Source organism: Prosopis cineraria, unplaced genomic scaffold (assembly GCF_029017545.1).
Source record: "Prosopis cineraria cultivar Desert tree isolate PC_DT_omini unplaced genomic scaffold, ASM2901754v1 PC5, whole genome shotgun sequence".
Taxonomy (NCBI): Eukaryota; Viridiplantae; Streptophyta; class Magnoliopsida; order Fabales; family Fabaceae; genus Prosopis; species Prosopis cineraria.
Window position 1 is genome coordinate 34,915,811 of NW_026555336.1, and position 21,258 is coordinate 34,937,068.

Below are 21,258 nucleotides of genomic sequence, written 5' to 3' on the forward strand. Positions count from 1 at the left end.
CTTACTGGCCAAGATTAAAGTCGGCAAGAATGTTCACCAACAAATAAATAAATAAATAAAGTCAGCAAGAAATACGCCGTAAAAAGTTTCCCCTGAAATCTCACTCGAATTAATTACCAAACGAAAAACAAACTGATGGTTAAAAAAACAAAAAAAAAATCTTAATCAGAAGCAACTACCAAACAAGTCGTGGGCCTTAATTTTGGGCCTAGGAACTACCCTCAGACGGGCCAAAATAAAGCAGTTGGGCTTGGGTTAGGCTCCAACGTGACTTTATACAATCTTCTGACACACAAGAGAAAACTGAAAAAGGGAGGGGGGCGCATCTCGTTGAGACTAGTGCTCTATCCGATATCCATTCCAACTTCAATAACGGCCACGTCCTTGAAAAGAAATTAACCATTGGTTGAGGAACTACTAACACTCACCTTTAGGCAAGTTAACCCCATGAAGATGAGCTCAAAATTTGTTTAATTAACGAAACTAATAAAGGTTTAATTACTATCTCACCCTTTGTTAGACCTAATTTCATCATCACCCGTGAGAACAAGTCCTTGTAATTTCTTTTCATCAACAACTACTCACAATCTCACACCAAACTTACGCACACACCATGAGAATTTTTGTCTTCATTGGCTCGAAAGAACATGCCTCTTCATTTTGTGCCATTGAAATCCCTAAAATGCCATTGCATGGCTTGTACTCACTAATTACACAATGCTCGCCTATTCTAGGGTTAGAATCTGAGCCCTAATTTCACAGGTGGAAGAAAAGGATTAAGTATTAACCGCCTATAAGCGGTAACATCGAGGAGGTTACCGGTAAATGGAGGTGGAATATTACTACTACCTCCTACATCCCGTTTCTTGTTCTCCGTTTTTAAGTGTGTTTTTGTGTGATTATGTCCCATGTATATATCAGATTGTGAACTCGCTTCTTCTCTTTTTATGCATTGTGGCCTCTCTTTCGTATTCTGTTTCTCCTTGTAAGAGAGAAAATTTGAAGTGAGAAGCCTTGTTTCAGAATTTTTGTTTTCGCTCCATCATAGATTGTTGTTGACTTTGAAGATTTACACAGACCTCTGTCAAACAGAGAGCTTCTGTTTCTCGTTCACTTTGTTTTCTATTATATATATTGGAAAAAGAAAAGCTTTTGTTCAGGACTCTGCAGTTCGGGAACTTCACGATCACTTTGTAATTTTCGGTTTCCTTGATTTTAATCATGTTTCTGCTTTAAATTATGCTGACTTTGCTTTACATTGAAGTAATGCAAAATTTGCTTTTGTTCTCTCGTTCAGGATTTGGCTTTTCGAAGGTGATCTGTGTCAAAGGTTGGGTTAGAATTCTTGCTTGTATTCCCGTATCTGTTTGTTTCCTCTGGTTAGATCTACTGTTTGCTTCTAACTTTTGTTCAAATGAACTACTTTGTTTTGTAGGATTTTGAATTTTAACCGAGTTGGATGCATGATTTGGTGTTGAAGAGGGGTGAGGCGAGGCTTTTTTCTTGTTGGATATGAAGAGGTCCAGAGACGATGGTTATATGAGCTCTCAACTCAAACGGCCCATGGTGTCTTCACGAGGAGAAACGTGAGTTTATCTCTGTTGTCTTCAATTTTCTCTTTCTTGGATTATGTTGTTGTCCATATTTTTATGCTTTGATCAAACAATTGCATCTTCCAGTGAGTGATTTTAATTTTTTTTTTTTTACCATGGTGATTTTTTCTTGTGAGATTGACGAGTCTACACGCTGATTTACTGCAATAGTTGTTTGATCATTTCATCCTTGTTTTAGGTTTAGTCTTATTAAAGCCATTTCTCTTTTTCTTTTTCAAACTTGACTTTGTGAGATATGATCAGATGCTTCTTTCCCTGAACTACGTTCGAACCTAATTATTTTTCTGCTATAGAGGGGAAAAACAAAACTGGCAATTGTTCTTCTCACATTCTTAACCTTTATAGTGGTGCAAACCATACAATTATTTTTGGAAAAAAAAAATGTTTATGCACGCTAAGATTAATCATCTGCGTGATAATTTGCTGAGTAGTTCATGAATTTCTCTTTGAGTTCTAATGTTCTCTATTTTTTGGAATGAAGATCGGGGCAGCCCCAGATGATGGCCGGAGGTGCTCAAAAACTCACAACAAATGACGCCTTAGCATATCTCAAGGCAGTAAAGGAAATCTTTCAAGATAAAAGGGAAAAATATGATGATTTTTTAGAAGTCATGAAGGACTTCAAGGCTCAAAGGTTTGATCATGTTCAATCATTCTTCTTCCCCTACTCCTACTTTTAATTTCCATCTTTTGTTATATGTGCAGCAGGCAAGGGGATGTTAATTTTTTATAGTGAAACTTGATTTCTGCACGCTTGTGGCTCACTTTTTTGGTTGGTTTGTAGAGTTGATACTGTGGGTGTCATAGCAAGAGTGAAGGAACTGTTTAAAGGGCACAGAGATCTAATTTTGGGATTTAATACCTTCTTGCCGAAGGGGTATGAAATCACACTTCCTTTGGAGGATGAACAACCCGTGCAAAAGAAGCCCGTTGAATTTGAAGAAGCTATAAATTTTGTTAACAAAATTAAGGTAAAATAGTAGTTAATCAATTGAAGCATTACACTCATGGTCCACCACAAGCACACGAATACAAATATGAAATAAGAAAGTTGATAGTTTTGAGTCTGATGGGTTTTTCTCTTGAAGTCTCGCTTTCAAGGTGATGATCATGTCTACAAGTCGTTTCTAGACATATTGAATATGTACAGAAAGGAAAACAAGTCTATTTCTGAGGTCTACCAGGAGGTATGTTCATTGCTCTCTGTCACTATATAATTTTGTCAGAGTCAGACACGTTGGTTGATCATATTGTTCTTCCCTCTTGAAGGTCCTAGTTTTCTTTTTCATGCACTTTTTAATCACATATTGGACACTTTTCAGGTTGCTTCACTTTTCCATGACCACCCTGATCTTCTTGATGAGTTTACTCACTTTCTTCCTGACACTTCGTCAACAGCATCTGCACATTATGCTCCTTCTCGGAACTCTATGCTTCGGGATAGGAGCTCTGCAGTGCCAAGGCGAATGAGTATTGAAAAGGTTTATCTCTCTGAATACTTTAGCCTGTCTGATCTCATAATTAATCATCAAGTTAACGTTTGCCTTATCTCCATGCCAGAAAGAAAGGACTGTGGATTCTCATGTTGATCATGACCTCAGTGTTGATCGTTCTGATCCAGAACATGACAGAGTTATCATTAAGGCAGAAAAGGAGCAGAGGAGATGTGTTGAGAAGGAAAAGGACCTTAGAGAAGAGAGGGATAGGAAAGATCATGAACGGGATGATAGAAATTATGGGCCTGATGGTAGCCGGGACTTTACCATGCAACACTTCCCCCACAAACGGAAATCTGGTCGGAGGACTGATGACACTGGTGCTGAACCATTGCATCAAGGTGGTGATTCTGATGAAAATTTGAGCATGCGCCCTATGTCATCCACCTGTGATGACAAAAGTTCTGTGAAGAGTGAGTGCATAACAAATTTTGGCCTTCAATTTGTGTGCTAGGTTTTGAGTGCTTTTATTTCTCTGTATAAAAGTCCTTGACCTTTTCTATGACATGAGATGTTCTGGCAGTTGATAGAATATGTTTGCAATCTGTCTCATGCTCATTTGCTAAAGAACAAAATGGAAACAAATAAGAAACTTGTATTCTACGCTTGAAAATTCATTATCAAATGGAAAGACTTGTCTTTGCTTTTTCATTCATTTCTAATGCTAGAAGGTAAAATTATTAGAAAATAAAATAAAACGCTATGACATATTGGATTTTGTGTATCTTCATTTCTTGAGTGTGATATATTCTTCATTGATTTCCATGACCAGAGGCCTTTAAGAAACAATAACTTTTTTCCTTGTTCTTCTTGTTGAAAATTGTTTTCCAATTTTAGTTGTTATTCTGTTTTGATGAACAAGTTTATTATTTAATGTCTTATTTTTCTTATACACTTGGTTATTTAACTAAATTTTTGTCACGCCAGGTATGTATAGTCAAGAGTTTGCTTTCTGTGAAAAAGTCAAGGAGAAATTACGAAATCCTGAAGTTTATCAGGAATTTTTGAAGTGTCTACATATCTATAGCAGGGAAATAATTACCCGTCAAGAATTGGAATCCTTGGTATGGTTCATATATATAATCTGCGTTTTCTCTTTTGCTGAATTAATCATTATATTTTATCAATAAGAAAATGAGAAGCTTAATAAATTCAGTGATAGGATCAGAGATGAACAGTAAAATTAAATAATGGATTATCTTATGTTATATATATATTTTTTCAAGTAGATATTTTATACATGTATATATTTTGAATAACATCGACTTTTTATGTAGTTTTTAATTTTGCACTTTGATCATTTATTTTTTTTGACTTGGAGTCAGCTGGGGAACCTTTTTTGTTTGTAAGACAGTCTTCTCGTGTATCTGTGTATGCTCAAGTTCTAGTAAATGAAATAACAATTATGGTGACTCCAGCATTGTTGATGTTGATCAGTTTTCAGTGCCGCAGATGACTTCAATTTGAATAATTTTCTGACCTTTGATTTAGCCAAACATTTCAATGCAAAACTGAGAGAAATAAAAAGACTAAGGAACATGCCTTAATGTTTTAGAAAATTTGATGAAAAGAGAATGAAGGCAGAAATTGATGATCAATTGTCTTACATTGACTTTTTCTTCAACACAACTGAGGATTATGTCAACTTGACCTGATTACCATTGTATTTACATAGTGTCAACTGATTCCCCCGATTCACTCATTTATAGATTGGCAGTGGAAATATGATGACTAACGTGTGGTAAGTTGTTCAACCAGGTGCGTGATTTATTGGGAAAATATCCAGACCTCATGGAGGGGTTTAATGAATTTTTGTCCAGATGTGAGAAGAATGGTAATATTTGAACTGTTGAATCTATTTTATACTCTCCGAAGTTTAATGTAAATTATTGGTTCTTATTAAGTGCTATCATGCAGATGGATTCCTTGCTGGTGTGATGAATAAAAGTATGTAAGACTGTTCATTCCTTTTTTTTTTTTTTTAGCTGAATGATAGATGCTTTCCTTTTTCTTGCTCTGTTCTCTAGCTCGCTTGAACTACTTCAGCTTCAACTTGTGGTCCAAACTTTTCTGATTACTTTGAATTTGGCAGAGTCCTTTTGGAATGAAGGGATTGCATGTAAACCAGCAAAGGCAGAGGACAAGGATAGAGACAGAGCTCAAGATCATGACAGGGATGATCGGGTTAAAGAAAGAGATTGTGAACTCCGAGAAAGGGACAAATCTTCTGCTTTTATTAGCAGGGATGTTTCAGGTCCTAAGATGTATCCATTTTCCAGCAAGGATAAGTATTACGCAAAACCTATAAATGAGCTAGACCTTTCGAACTGTGAGCAATGCACTCCCAGCTACCGTTTCCTACCAAAAAATGTACTCTCTACTTAGTCTCTTGGTTTCTTTTTCTTGTGGAATTTGTAAATGAGATTCTGTTGCTGATTGTGTTCATGTTTTTTATATATGAGCTCACACAGTATCCCATACCCATGGCGAGCCAGAGAACTGAGATTGGTGCTGAAGTATTGAATGATCATTGGGTTTCTGTTACTTCAGGAAGTGAAGACTATTCTTTTAAACACATGCGCAAAAATCAGTATGAAGAGAGCCTGTTTAGATGCGAAGATGACAGGTTAGAGTTTTTTCGAAGAGATTCTTATTGACCACTTTTGAAATTTATGTTTTGTTGACAACTTTTTAAGCAGTCAAGTTCACCATTGTCATGTTGTTCTGCTTTTCAATTTAATTTAGTGTTGATTAATAGATGTAATTTCCAAAAAGCTTTCTTAACTTTACTGGCAGGTTTGAACTTGATATGTTGTTGGAGTCTGTGAATGTGACAACGAAGCGAGTAGAAGAGCTCTTAGAAAAGATCAATAATAATATCATTAAAGCAGACAGCCCTATTTGTATTGAGGAGCACTTGACAGGTCATAGAATTTATTATTGGAATTACTTAAAACACGATCTTAATATCAGAATTTTTCTTGTTTAGGATGTTTCCATATTCTGATAGGAATCTTTCCTCTATTTTTCTTCTAGCTCTAAATCGAAGGTGCATTGAACGATTATATGGTGATCATGCACTTGATGTAATGGAGGTGTTAAAAAAGAATGCACCTCTAGCTTTACCTGTCATCTTAAGCCGTTTGAAGCAGAAGCAAGAAGAGTGGGCTAGGTGCCGTGCAGATTTTAATAAAGTTTGGGCTGAAATATATGCTAAGAATTATCACAAATCTCTTGATCATCGCAGCTTCTACTTTAAGCAACAAGATAAAAAAAGCTTGAGCACAAAAGGTAATATCTTTGTAATCCTTTCAATAAAATGAGATACATGAGGCTTTTAGTATTTAAATTACAAGTCTACTTTGTGGCTGCCAAAATATTAAACTACGTTTTACCCCCAAAAAAAAAAAAAATTAACTGTTGGATATCATCCTAATTCATTTGGATGAAAAGTAGTTTTCTGTTAACTTCTCTACACTTTCTGGGGCTGGTCTCTTGCTCTTTTCTATCATATCCACTTATTTTCCCTTCCCCCTTCAAAAGAAATTTTGGTTGGAACAATTCTTTGTGCATTAGGTTTACCACTACATACATTAGTTAATAACTTAAACATAAGATGATTTTTGGTGGTATATTATTTCTTAAATACAGTAGATTTTGCCATATATGTCATTCACCTGATTTTTTCTCTCCTACAGCCTTGCTGGCTGAAATCAAAGAAATTAGTGAGAAGAAACACAAAGAAGATGATGTTCTTCTTGCAATTGCCGCTGGAAATAGACGTCCTATTATTCCAAATTTGGAATTTGAGTATCCAGACCCAGATATTCATGAAGATCTGTATCAACTCATAAAATATTCCTGTGGAGAAGTTTGTACAACCGAACAGTTGGATAAAGTTATGAAGATTTGGACAACATTTTTAGAACCAATGCTTGGTGTTCCTTCACGACCCCAGGGTGCTGAGGATACAGAAGATGTTGTCAAGGCGAAGCATAAATCTGTCAAAGGTGGCACTGCAAGTTTTGGTGGTAGTGATGATAGTCCTGGTGTAGTTGCAAATGTAATGAGTTCAAGACAATTAAATACATCTAGAAATGGGGATGAAAGTATTTCATTAGAACAGTCAAATTCAAAGGCTGAAACTTTGGATTATAGTAAACATCATGATGGAATGCATATAAATTCATCCATGCCTGACGAGGCATCAGTGGCCAACAAACAAGTTCATTCCAGTGAACGGTTAGTGAATGCTAATGTCTCAATGGCTTCTAGAATTGAACAGAGTAACGAGAGAACGAACATAGATCCTGCATCAGGTTGGTAATTTGCATGAAGAAAGTTGACATTGCTTCGCAGTTACACTACCACCTTTTTAGAAACTTTATCATTGGATTCCCTTTTTGACCATCAACTGTAGCATTCTGAAAATGAATGGGGCCGAGATCCATCTTTTATTTATTTATTTATTATTATTATTATTATTATTATTTTTTATTTTTTGGCAAGGGCTTGCTGCTACTCCATCAAGACCTGGTATTGTTGCTGCTGGGGGGGGGAGGTATGGCTTAACTCTTTGAACAATTCCTGTGTTTTTTTTTTCCCCAAGCTGAATTGAACAAGTCAGGTTTTAACTTAATTGTGCTTCACTTGTGCTGGAGAGAAATATATTTCTTGTGAATTTTGAAAGGAGAAGATTGTTTTTTATGCATGATGATATAAAACTGTAAGAATTTAATGTGAAGTCCTAATTGTTTTCTTTTAAAAAGTGTCAAGAATTCCATTTGGTTCCTACTTGTGCTTATGGAACTAATAGGGATCATCATGCTGTCAGATGTCTCAAAAGCCTTCATACTGCCTGTTTTTTCACCACTCAAAGCTTATACCTCAAACCTTTGTTTTAGTTTTTAACTTCCGCTTCAAAATGTTAGGGTGCATTTGAGCCTACATGCAAGGGGAAGGATCATGAACTTGGTCAATGTATTGAGCACTGTGCACGTCAAAATGCTAATGCTTTTCAAAGACTGGATTTTTATTTTTCCCCACTTCTTCAATGATTTTGTTAGTGTATCATCTGAATATATCATTGGACTTGGCATCACTTACAGTAAGATACTGAAATTTTTCTCTTACTCGTGACTCAGGGTGGCGATTCTACAAGACCAGCTACACCTATAAATGGGGCTGTCACAGAAGGCAACAAAGTTCACAGATACCAAGAAGAACCTACTGGACGCTTCAAAAGTGAAAGAGAAGAGGGTGAACTATCTCCTAATGGAGATTTTGAGGATAGCTCTGCAGTGTATGGAGATGCTAGTTTAACAGCAGTAGGACACAAAGGAAAGAATGGCGGTGGGAGTATGCAATACCAAAATAGACGTGAAGAAGGTTGTGGTGAGGCAGCAGGAGAAAATGATGCTGATGTTGATGAAGGTGAAGGAAGCCCTCATAGGTCATCACAGGACAGTGAGAATGCTTCTGAAAATGGTCATGTTTCGGGAAGTGAGTCTGCTGATGGTGAGGAGTGTTATCAAGAAGAGCATGAGGAGGATGAGGAACATGATAACAAGGTTGAGAGTGAAGGTGAAGCTGAAGGAATGGCTGATGCCAATGATGTGGAAGGAGATGGAATATCATTGCCATTTTCAGAACGCTTTTTGCTATCTGTAAAGCCTCTGGCAAAGCATGTTCCCCCTATGTTCCACGAGAAAGAAAGGGTTTTTTAGAGTTTTTTATGGAAATGATTCCTTATATGTGCTTTTTAGGCTTCATCGGGTAAGGGTCACACACACACTCTATATGCACTTCAATATGATTGCAATCTCTTAATTTGTTTTGTTTTCTTTTCCCTAATCTGGCAGACATTGTATGAGAGGATACAATCAGCAAAGTTGAACTCATCATCTGCAGATAGGAAATGGAGGGCTTCAAATGATGTAAATTCTAATGATCAATATGGCAGGTAATAACTCCTAAAAATGCTGCATTGTGTTACAAATTTGAAAATAGCTGGGATGCCTATCTAACCCTGAGGTCCTCATTTACGCTACAGATTCATGACTGCCCTGTATAACCTACTGGATGGTTCTTCTGACAACACAAAATTTGAGGATGACTGCCGAGCTATTATTGGAACTCAGTCATATGTGTTATTTACATTAGACAAGTTGATATATAAGCTTGTTAGACAGGTCAAATGTACAAGTTTACCTTGTGTTAATGCATGCATTGCTATTTCCTTTTTCTTTCTGATCCTAAAGGTGGCTTTATTTATTTCAGCTGCAAGCAGTTGCTACTGATGAGATGGATAACAAGCTTCTCCAACTTCATTCATACGAGAAATCAAGAAAATCTGGAAGATTTTTTGATATAGTTTATTATGAAAACGCTCGAGTTCTTCTTCATGAAGAGAACATGTACCGTATTGAATGTGTAAGTTTCTATTGCTTCTTCCTATTGTCTTCCTGAACCAGCTTTCTTTGAGTGAAAGTTTGTGTAAATATTGCTAGAAGTTTTACTTTACATTATTCTCTGTTCATACAGTCATCTACACCAACACGGCTATCTATTCAATTGATGGACTATGGACATGATAAGCCTGAGGCAACTGCTGTGTCTATGGATCCTAACTTTTCGGCCTATTTGCACAATGACTTCCTTTCTGTTTTTCCTGAAAAAAATAAGTCAGGAATTTTCTTGAAAAGGTATATAATAAGTGAGGAAAATTGGAGGTGCGTTTGCATGCCAAAGCTTTGTTGGTAAAATTTGTACTTGTTTTGGCAGGAATAAACGCAAATATGCCTGTGGTGATGAACTTTCAAGCCAGGCCATGAAAGGATTACAAGTTATTAATGGTCTGGAGTGTAAGATAGCTTGCAGTTCATCTAAGGTATTTTGAGAGAACATTTGTTTCTTCATATTCTGCAAATGTATGCCTTTACTCCTGTGCCTTTGCTTTTGATTTTGCACTTTTTGATTATACATTGCAGCTGATTAGACTATAATGCCTGTTTAGTTGTGTTACTGAGTTTCCGCTTTTCTCTTTTTTATTCTTGGAACACATTGCATGTTTTTAGGTTTCATACGTTTTAGACACAGAGGACTTTTTATTTCGAATGAGAAGGAAAAGGAAAGCTTTGCATCAGAACAGATTAACTCATGAGCAGACAAATTCTAAAAACGTTTGTTCAAGGAGAGCACAGCAGTTCCGGAGATTGTTTTCCATCACATGATGCCATTTGTTGAGTTGGATATGGTATGTATCGTTCCTGTATTTTGGGCTACACATGTCCTCTTCCCCTTGTGTAGTTCCCTGTGCAGTTTGCTGCCATGCTCAAAACCTGAACACATGCTTGGAAGGGAAGTGAGAAAATATCCTAAAAAGGGACAAAGATTAAGTAAAATTAATGCTTAATATTCCAATCATTTGGTGGGGCTGTAAAAAAGTCAATTTGTTTTGATTCAAGAACTTGGTACCAAGAACTGAAAAATTGCATTTAAGTAATACGACAATTGTGATTCTTCTCCTCTCTCTTAAACCAAAGCAATATTTGTTGTTATTAGGTGTTGACAAACTAGTAATTTCACATATAATGGGAAGCGCATTTGCAGAAGTAGCCCCTTCAATGCAGTGACTTGTGCAAGCAACATTCAGAGTGACCCCATAAAAGAAGTGAATCAAGTTGCAGCAAGCATAGCAAGTCATTTTTTCTGAGATTATGTTTGCTGAATGCTCTCATTTCACACCAGCAGTAAAAGTATGCGGAAGGGGAAACAAAGGGCTCGGTCGGATACTGTTATTTTGTGGCTGATGAGTCAGAATCATGTAAATAGAGGTAATTTGTGATGTAACTAGATCACATTTCATTCCATTCATCCATATTTGTTATTATCTTATTTGATTACAGCCTTCCCTCGTCTTTAACTGCTGCTGCTGCTTTTCTTTGGTTTTCTTTCCTGTTATTGACATAATGGAATATTCTGTGGCTGCAATTGGCCTTCAGTTCTGAGAAACGTTTTGCATGGTCACGATCATTTGAAGTCTGAATCTCAATTTTTTGTTAAACTTTGATTCTGAAATCCCAAACCCTGCAGAATGAAAGAAGCCCTCTCCCTCAAGGAAACATCCATTTTATTATGGCTTCACGAAGGTACTTGAATGAGCCTTCAAGAATGCATAAAATTGTTTTAATTTTTTGCTATTTTTAGTAATCGTTGTTCTTGGGTGATCCTTCGTGCATGTTTGAGCAGTATGATAGTATTCCACTTGAATTCAGATTTTGTGATGAAAAATTGAATAATATTGGAATAGCATCATGTAGGTTTTAACCAATGCTAACTCAGATAGCAAAGGTCAGATAAGGTGTAGGTAAGAGTAAAGGTTCAAATCTCAGTGATGTAACTTCAAAAAGGAAATATTGGTTTTGGCTATATTAATAGTAGTTTAAATAATATTGTTTTTTATAGTTTTATTCATAGATAATAGATTTCATTTAATTTTATATGATTCTTAATTTGGAAAATAAATAAAAGTTATAATTTTTAATTCCATTTGTACAGCATGTATAGCTTCTTGTGAGCGGGGTGGTTCAATCTTTCACATTGGTCCAAAGAGCACGGAAGAAGTATTTGTAATTAGCGGGTCCAATAATTTGCATATAGTTTCAGAAAGAATTAAATGGACTGTTCCATACTTCCGTGTTTGAAGAAAATAGTGCCTGATCTGATGGGAAAAAAGAAACCGTATGTATCCTCGGTTGAATAATGAAATGGGTCCGGTTAGGTGACAATTTGGAAAATAAAATGTACAGATTTTTATAATTAAGTTGTACAATGAAATCTAATAATTTTTTTTTGCCAATAATAAAAATCTAATAACAGATTGAGATTATGTTCATAATATGACAAGAATAGGATCTTTTTTTATTAAAAATCAGTTAAAGTGTATTAAAAAACTTTCCTAAATTTGTTCGAGTCAAACGTTATCCCGTGAAAAATTAGAAGTATCTCGGGTCTTTATTTCAAATCATTACTTGGGAACGGTCTTCTTTTATAAATTGGTCTTGTTTCCAAGACAAGTTGTAGAGTGTTTCTATTTGTGCAAAAATTGGTGAAGAATTCCATCTTTGACTTAATAATGAATATCCTTTTCAGGCCAGAGACAGTAGATATGCTAAAATTTTTAAATTTGTTATTCTACCATTCATTTATTTCTTATTTTATCGAGGGAATCATTGGATACTTTTAATTAAAAACAATAATGGTTGGGGAGCAAGAGAATCGGGTAAAAATTTTCATACCCTTTTTCACATGTTGGGAATCTTGATTCAGGTAAAATCACACTTATTTTAATTTAAAAGAAGTATCGTGACAAGAATATAAAAATGTTACAGCTAAGCATGAAACTCTGAATTTATCATTCCTCTTCCCATTTTTTTCCTTTTCTCCCCCTTTTACTGAAACTTCATTGGGCTTTAATTTTTTTTTATTATTTAAAAAACTCGGCATCCACTCGTGTCAGGGTACTTACTATTTATACTTTATATTGACATTGATGAAGAGAGCTGCGCACATCTTGTATGATTTTTGTTTGAAAATGCCTATCAAAAATGTGACTAGCAGTAGAAGACTGGAAGTTTTAAACAATCTGAGCCAAGTTGTTGGTAAAAAAAAATCTGAGCCAAGTTCTTTCCCACTCTGTCCAATTAAAAGAGCAGATTGACAATAAAGACATCAGTCCAGGAACCAAAGCAATCTAACTGGATTATTTTGGGCCTTCAGTCCAATTGAGAGGGTCACACTGACTGAGTATGAGAATGCGCTCAAAGTATATGACAAGTTGTGTTCCAATATATATAAATATATGTAATAGTTCCTTCTTTACCAATATATATATATATATATATATATTTTAGAACAAAATAGAGATGCAGAAGTCATTAAAAGTTTTTTCAAACTAACTTGGATAGGGATCCAGTTATTCTTTCCGCTCATTTCTATATTACTTTTAAACCACGTTATACCTTATAAATTGTCTGTAATAACTTTATTTTAGCGTGGCAATGGCATAAAATATCAAAAGATTGTATTATCAAACAAACAAACATAGATGAATTAAATTGCGAATATTGGTAATGAGAAACTGACAGCCCAAATGAAGAGATGCTTTTTTGACTGAAAATAAGTACTATAAAATCAGAAAAACTGTACAACGAACAAAACTCCCAAGGGTTAACTCCTTTTACAATCCACCCTTTCATAATATTGGGAAGGTTGATGTTGAAAGGAAACAAAAGAATCAGTCCTGAGATGACCTACACTAATGAAGAGATGCTTTAAACAGAGAAGTTTGCAATGTATTCACCAAAAAAAAAAAAAGTGTGCAATGATTGCCATATGGGGCCTGTTTCTTTTCTTTCTGACACTCATACATCTTGTTTCCGAGCGAAATCGTCTGTAATTTTTTTTCCTTTTATTCTTCCCCTTTTCATCATATACAATTTAACCAGAAATTTGACGTAAACTTAAATATTCCTAAGATATTATTTTGTGGCTTACGCATTTTTCTTCCCATGCCAATTATTCTATCGGTTTAACAAGCGTGTTGATCTGAGGACCAACCATTCTATCAATTTAACAAGCGCGTTGATTTAACAATTTTGTGGGCTGATCCAGTTCATGTTCGCTTCTGTGCCACTTTTGCTGCGTTACTGAAAGGCAATCCTAATTTGCCAACCAACCACTAACAACTTCATACCATTAGAAATAATGAATTCTTTTAATTCTTAATAGTAAGACATTTTTAACTGGTTTACATATTTAAAAAAAATTAAATTTTTATTCTTTTATTTTTGGCCAGATAGTTTTTTTATTGATATTATAAAAAAAAGATGTACTATCATGTTCACCCTTTATTTTTAAATAACAATACAGCTATATTAAATACTTTCATACTAATTAATAAATGGTAAAATTAAAAAAATGAATTAATTATTACAAGACATTCTACATTTTGAACCAAAATTGTTTTTAAAAAAGTACCTTGAAAATAGAATGGGGGCATATCATTTACAACTACAGCTAACCAGCAAGTTCACTGATTGGAGGGCGATCCATGACATCAGCTGCAGCGAGAGCATTGCGCTGCAACAATGGATCAATGTCTGGCAACTTGGGAATCTGAGCTAAGAGATCAATAGTCCTTCGAAGGAGGCGAGCTAAATCGCCTTCATCCATAGCACAATCCATCATAATTTCTCTCCATGTCAACCCAGAAGCCCAGGCCTCAACCATACCAGAAAATTGGCTATCTAAAGTGCAAGATATTGTTACTCCATGTTTCTCCTGAATTTGAAAGAGGGCGCTTCTTTGCTCATCCAAGAAACCAATTATATTAGTTACGGTTGCAGAAGGCTCATATATATAGCTGTTGTTTTTCCAGGGTCTGAGCTTGATACCCTCAGAAACCAAACTTGCACTCACTGCAGCAAGTTCTGCAGGCTTTAGTTCTAATAAGATTTTATTGCGAAGGACCATTGCGAGCCACAGTTCATTTTCTCCTCGAATTGCAGCAGCAGTTTCACCGAGAGGAAACATGACGTGTGAATTGATATCCAAAGCCCTGGTTTCATGTATGACATTGCTGACCTGCAGAAACTCCTTCCAACCTGAGGGTTCGATTTGCTCTATTCGATTAATCAATCGTTTTGATCTAGTCTTCAAGCGTTTAATTTTGTCCTCGGTAAACCTGGCCTTGTCTATGATTTTCTTGTATTCTTTAAAGCCATCAGTACGTGATATCTTTTTCTTCAAGCGCGAGATTTTATTTCTTTGGTCCTTGTACTTTTCAATGGCTTCTCTATATTCTTGAGAATTTTGTAGTAGCTCATCATCTTCAGAAAAACTACTCAAAACAGGAACATTTAAACTCCAAGACCATGTTTCTAGAGATCCTTCCATGACCCATAAACCACCAAGTTCAGAGTGAGCAAGCTTATCCCACTTCATTGTATCCTTGTCAAGGAGAATACTCATAATTTCACGAGGCAAAGCATCCCCTTGGGCCAATGCAACGTTAGGAAAGCCTGTCCTATATACAGCTTTAATCCACTTCTCCGTAAACAGATACCAGGAATTATCTGAACCAAGAGCCACGTGATACGATGGTCCAAGATCCCCGTTCAAGTCAGAATCATCAGATTCGTTATTGTTAGACCCAGCATCTACTAAATTTACTGCAAATGAATCATCAGAAGAAACCATGTTCTTGAGCTTTGAAGCATTAAGAGAGTCAACCTTCCCCAGAAATACAGTAGGAACTGAATGTTGGACTCCATCAGAATCTTTGTACTCCAAGCACAAAAAAGGTAGGTGTCCACTGTCAGACTCTTCCAATAAAGGTCTCAGGGAAGAAATTCTCTTTGCTTCCATCTGTTTTCGCAACTCAGTCCGAACACGTTTTTCTGTCCTTAATTCTTCTTGTAATTCTGAAATCTCCTTATAGTCCACTTGTGATAAGGACTTGCTACTTTTCCTATCTATGGCCTCATCAGTGATCTCTGATGTCAGTAATTCAACTTCTTTCTCAATTTTAGCAAGTTCCTCTTTAGCAGCCTGCATAACGTTGCTACTGACATAATTTCCAAAACTCTGCTCAACTAGTTTCTTAGCCTCTTCCAAAGTTCTCCCTGATGAGGATGGCCTTGTGTCATCTGATTCATTTGACCTATGAATGGCTTTTACACCAGCTAGAAGATTCAAAACCATTCCATATGATGCAGTAAATTGTGACACTAGAGGTTGTAGTCCAGAAAATAGAATCTTGCAGCACTCTTCAGCACCCTCATAAGGCGTTTGGACAAGGACTACATGGCCACGTTTATCAGTGCCCCTGCGTCCAGCACGCCCAGCCATTTGAAGCAATTCGTTTGAGCTTAATTGAATGCGCCCACTATCACTCCTTTTGCTGAGGGACGAAATGACAGCTGTTCTAGCAGGCATATTGATTCCAGCAGCAAGGGTTTCTGTTGCAAAAACAACCTTGACAAGGCCCCTCTGAAATAACTCTTCTATGAATGCCTTCCACAAAGGTAAACACCCAGCATGATGTGCAGCAACCCCTTGTAGAAGCCCTTTCACTGCTGTTTCTCTTACAGCATCAGGATATTGAATGCGGAACCTCTTCAAGGCTAGTTCAACTTCACTAGTCTCACACTCATCTAAGAGTTTGCAATTTTCAAGGTATTGCACAGCGGCATCACAACCCTTCCTGCTAAAAATAAACCAAATAGCTGGCAGCATACTTCTTTCCTGAAGGTACCATAATGCATCAGTGACTTGAGGAACCTGGCCCAAAAAAAAAAAAAAAACAGAATCATATATGACTTGTACTTCAATTATTACAAATAAAAAGTTAAACAAGTTTTCTTTTAGCCTATGTATGCAATATAACCCCAACCTATTTTCAGGGTTAATGAATGATTTTTGGACAAATATGGATAGATTTCCCCATTAGACTTGCAAAATCAAACTGGGGAAAGTAATGAACAAATGACTACCATGACCTGAACAAAAAGCATTTTAAGATAATTGACGAGGAGGCTCTACTTGTGAGCGACGAATTGCATTTATATCATTCTTTGAAAGAGAACGTTGTTCAGACATGCTATCATCACTATCATGGCTTGTGTAAGTTCCACGTCTCCTAGATTTTCTTCTCATAGTCCAATCATCCTTGTAAGATTTAACCCTTGATGTTTGCAGTTGTAAATAATTGAGTGACAGCTTCCTGTTTAAAAAAATTGGAAGAAGAAGCTATGTTACCATTTGATCTAACTTGGTAAAAAATAACCATGATAGCCAGTATTTATCTTCGACCTGTTTTATGATAGTGTCAATAGCAGAACAAAAATTCAAAACTTTTCTATAAAAATCCTCATGAGTTCATAACTCACTTGCCTATTATTCCACCCCAAAAAAATCTTCCAATTATCATTTTTATCCCTCAATATCATTGATTATTTAACAAAAATAACAAGCAACACCATTTGCCCCTAAAGCTCCCGGTGCTACCATCAACACCGTCCCAACCAGTGGTATATTATTTTCTGGCATGAGTATACAAGAATATAATGTGCTGCAATCATCATTGATCACAACACCATTAGCAAAGTTGTGGTGACCAGGAAGTCATGTCAAGCAAGGTAACCTATGTGAAAATTTCAAACAGCTGTTCCTTAGCAAAGGTTGTTGAAATCTCTGTTCACAATGCACCACATAACAAGCATTTTGCACTTGAGCAGCAAGATCCTTGCTAATCTAAGCACTACCATAATTGGCCATTGCAGCTATTTGTCACCTCCCATGTCAGAAGAACTTGAGGAGGGCCCTAGGTATATAAGTAGGTGTGTTGCACAACCCACTGAGCTAGCTTTTTGGGAAAAAAGTAATGACCCCATAACAAAATATCAGAACTGGATCAGGTTTTGCCCAGTCGGTGGGCCATCCATAATAGGGGTATCACAGATTAGCCGGGAGAGCTGTTATGTCATACATTGAAAAGATTTGGGGAGGGTCCTAAGTATATAAGCAGATGCACTACACACCCCACTAGACTAGCTTTTTGGGAAGAGAGCAATAGCCTCGAGACATACTGCTCCCAATGAGAACTATCAACCCCATCATTGTCAATAGTATCACTATAATCATAAACAAACACCATGAAACAATGCTACCTTCACATTGCACATGATCAGCACCCATAAGTTAGTTCCCAACATTTGAGTAAAGTTTAGTTTCATCGCAGTAACTGGATAATTATTTGCCCTTTGACACGTTTGGGGTGTAGTGTAGGAAGCAAACAAGAGTTGATAAAAGGAATCAATAACAGTCACAGAAATATTCACCCTATATGGGTGCTAGCAAAATAGGTTATTCTCCACAATTCATACTGCAAATCTAAAACACTAAGGTTACATTCGCTTAGTAGAAAGGATTGAAATGGAATAGATTGAAAAAATAAAGGTAAAAATAAGATGATCATAATGGATTGGTGAGCACATTCATAAGGGAGAGGGGGTTCATAGGGTTCGTAATTATGATTCATGAAATTTTTAGAAGGTGTAATGATTCCCACATTTGTAGTATATATTAATGATTTTTATCATACTTGCCATAAGAGAAAGGGTAATTTAGTTCATTTTGTTTTGAGTTTTTTAATCGATTCCATTCCATTCCTTTCTAATAACCAAACAGGACCTAAGTTACAACTATATCAATCACTTCTACTACAGAAGTACCACACCTCCACTTAAAAAGGAAAGAAAGTAGGCAGAGATATGCAGATATAATTTCTGAATAACATAAGTTCCATCTTAAAACAATCGTGGCATACACTAAATTCCAATTCAAATGAATCTGTCCAAGATGGTAAGTAAAGATGACTGAAATTGCATCTTATCATTAACAAGGAAAAGAGTCAACTGGCTGACATAGTTTTTTTTTTGTTTTTTTTTTTGTTTTTTGAGCCAAAGCTGACATAGTAGTATGTGACACACCATTAATTAAACCGAATTAATGCATTGAAGTTTATAGTTTGTACCTATTCATACGTGTTCCACTCTCATCAAGTAGTGGCAATAAAGATGCTTTTGTGGAGAAATGCCAGGTCAATGGAACTGGACGTTTTGATGACGTTACTAATTCTGTTTTACCATGAATCTGAAAACAGAAAGGGATTACTCTCAGTAAAGAAAAGATCATTCTTGCAGTTGCAAGAGGAGAGGTTGCAACACAAATCTAGCCTTGGTAGAAAGCTTCAAAAAAAATTTCAGAAAATTGAGTCTGGTATACTATTTGAGTTTTGTTACAAGGCACACTTCACATTTCTCACATTATGGAAATAACATCAGGGTTAAGTATTCGTCAATCAAGGCAATTTCACAGAATTTATCCAATCATCTTACTCTACACAAAATGTCAAATGATTGTGATAATCAAGCATCAACCCAACGTACTTTATGGTTGTAATAAACACCAAAGACCATCAGCATAGTTTGACTACCTGACCAATCCAACCAGCTAGTTCGTCTGGATTTGCAACAGTTGCTGACAGACAAATAAGTTGAACTTCTTTGGGGCAATAAATAACCTGTAGTGAGTGATTGAGCACATAGTGTGAGTAATGTGAGAGGACTAATGCAAGCCATGCATTAACCAAAGACAACAAATTGTGCTTACAATCTCTTCCCAAACTGTACCACGAGATATGTCACTGAGGTAATGAACCTCGTCCAAAACAATCACGTCAACATGGAAAAGTCCGCTTCCAGAAGACACATTACCCACGCTGCATGAATGTCAAATTAATTCTCTGAAACAGGAATTTAATAGATATTATAACTTTTAGACAGCATAGCTAGCTATGTTTAGCTATGTTTAAATTTAAAACATTGAACGATAATATTGTGATCAAATGAGTTTCGGTGAAAACAATAATGATTAGATAGTCAAAATCAAATCTGAATAAACAAAAGCTCTTATACTCGTAAGTGTGATCCCACTACAATTGCAACGTACCTCTGATATAACATGTTGCGTAATATCTCTGTAGTCATGACCAAAACCTGCGCATCCTTGTTGACAGCAGAATCGCCCGTAAGAAGGCCAACATAGCTTTCGCCAAAAGTCTCCCTAGAACAAATGGTGAACTCGAATTAATTAGCTTTAACTATAATAATGTTATGACTCTTTTCTCACACATGAAAAGAATCAACTAAACACCCTATCAGTTGTCATATAATACATACCGGAATTCGCGAAACTTCTGATTGGACAACGCCTTGAGTGGAGTGGTATAGAATATCCGTCTTCCTCTGGCTACAGTTGCCACCCCTGCAGCTTCCGCAATCAAAGTCTTCCCGCTACTTGTAGGCGCAGAAACCACAACTGAAGAACCTCTTAGAAACGCTTGAATTGCGAGCCGCTGTCAGAAGCCCAACCATCACAATCAATCACTTGTACTAACATAGCGGTAAGGAAAAATGAAAACCAGTAAATGACTGGAAAGAAAACAAAGAGCTTCACGGATACAGAACCTGGAATTTATCGATTCGGAAATCGTAAACTGAAGCGAGCTCATCAACGTCAATAATTTCCTCGCCGAACTCTCTAACCTCATTTCGGAGCTTCTCGACTCTCTGCCACTTGAAGACCTCGTGCCGAGTCGTCTTGGCCCCAAACAGATCAGTCTCGTCATCGCCTGATACGACGCCGTCAGAAACATCTCCAGAGACGTCGTTGTACTCATCGGCTGCCACGTCGTCATCGTTGTCGTCTTCATCCTCTTCTTCGTAGTCGTCTTCTTCTTGCTCAGCATCGGAGAGCTGGGACCCGGAATGGAAAAATGAGCTAGGGGACTTGAAGTAGACTCGGAGTTTGAGGGCATTGGAAGATGCGAGGGAGAACCTCTGAGGTTGCAAGCGAAATAGAGGATGGGAGACCGAGAGAGATATGGTGGAGGACGGAATGAGGAGAGTAGCACGAGTTAAAGGAGGTAGGGGTGAGAGAAAATCCTGGGTCTTCATGTTCATGGCGGGAGATATTTTGCTGCTCCATTTGGGTTCAGATAACAGGGTACACAGATCACACCTTCGTGACGGGTAGCCCGTCCGGCTCAACCAACCCGAACTCAGGTCGGCTCGCATCTTGCTTGAGCCAATAAATAATACTCTCACTGCAACGTTTGTCACTTTTTAAAAGCATCTTAATCTAAGGTATTAAATAAATTTTAAAATTTATAATTTTTTTAGTTTAATTTCTTATGTTTAAATGCTTCATATTTAAAAAATATGCACGCATTATTTGAAAAATTTAATAGTATAAGTGAAAATATGTAATATTTTTAAGAAATGAGATTTTAATTAATATTAATATTTTTCATAAATTGTGTATTAGTTAATAATAAGAGTAAGTTAATAACTAGTGTTGTCTAAATTATTTTTTCGGGCAATTATGCTAATATTTTGTTTGGAATGAATGAACTATTTTTTCTACTTTTTCCTCAATTCAAACCAAATATAAAGGTCTAAAATCAAAAGTTATTTAAGGTGAAAGAATGCAAGTTCTTGAAATTATTTTAAGGTTCTTCTTTT

General features: G+C 36.4%; 2 protein-coding genes across 2 annotated transcripts; one reads left to right on the forward strand and one right to left on the reverse strand.

Moving 5' to 3' along the window:
- Positions 1–894: 894 nt before the first annotated feature.
- LOC129311119 (paired amphipathic helix protein Sin3-like 4) lies at positions 895–11,122 on the forward strand. The gene is given in 26 exon segments (XM_054953142.1): positions 895–1,193; positions 1,298–1,330; positions 1,436–1,586; positions 2,095–2,247; positions 2,398–2,584; positions 2,702–2,800; positions 2,936–3,094; positions 3,174–3,522; positions 4,037–4,173; positions 4,868–4,943; positions 5,027–5,056; positions 5,202–5,479; positions 5,581–5,735; positions 5,906–6,033; positions 6,146–6,400; positions 6,808–7,428; positions 7,619–7,663; positions 8,252–8,825; positions 8,827–8,884; positions 8,971–9,071; positions 9,162–9,300; positions 9,389–9,541; positions 9,653–9,813; positions 9,893–9,998; positions 10,186–10,364; positions 10,673–11,122. Coding segments are annotated over 23 exon segments (4,194 nt in total). The 5' UTR covers positions 895–1,193; positions 1,298–1,330; positions 1,436–1,512; the 3' UTR covers positions 10,342–10,364; positions 10,673–11,122.
- Positions 11,123–14,134: 3,012 nt separating this feature from the next.
- LOC129311296 (DExH-box ATP-dependent RNA helicase DExH15 chloroplastic) lies at positions 14,135–20,727 on the reverse strand. Its single transcript, XM_054953511.1, has 8 exons — positions 20,203–20,727; positions 19,915–20,090; positions 19,685–19,798; positions 19,346–19,454; positions 19,170–19,256; positions 18,708–18,826; positions 16,715–16,895; positions 14,135–16,453 (listed from the first exon to the last, which is right to left on the reverse strand). Exons 1-8 carry the CDS (start codon positions 20,695–20,697, stop codon positions 14,189–14,191), a joined length of 3,546 nt encoding a protein of 1,181 aa, XP_054809486.1. The 5' UTR covers positions 20,698–20,727; the 3' UTR covers positions 14,135–14,188.
- Positions 20,728–21,258: the final 531 nt, after the last annotated feature.

Bases quoted from the DNA above. Each gene is read 5' to 3' on its own strand.
- LOC129311296 (XM_054953511.1), bottom strand. From the start codon at position 20,697: ATGAACATGAAGACCCAGGATTTTCTCTCACCCCTACCTCCTTTAACT. The intron at 19,799-19,914 runs GTATGTATTATA...CATTTGTTCTAG, and splicing joins CAGAAGTTTCGCGAATTCCG to GGAGACTTTTGGCGAAAGCT. The intron at 19,257-19,345 runs GTAAGCACAATT...CACTCACTACAG, and splicing joins GTACAGTTTGGGAAGAGATT to GTTATTTATTGCCCCAAAGA.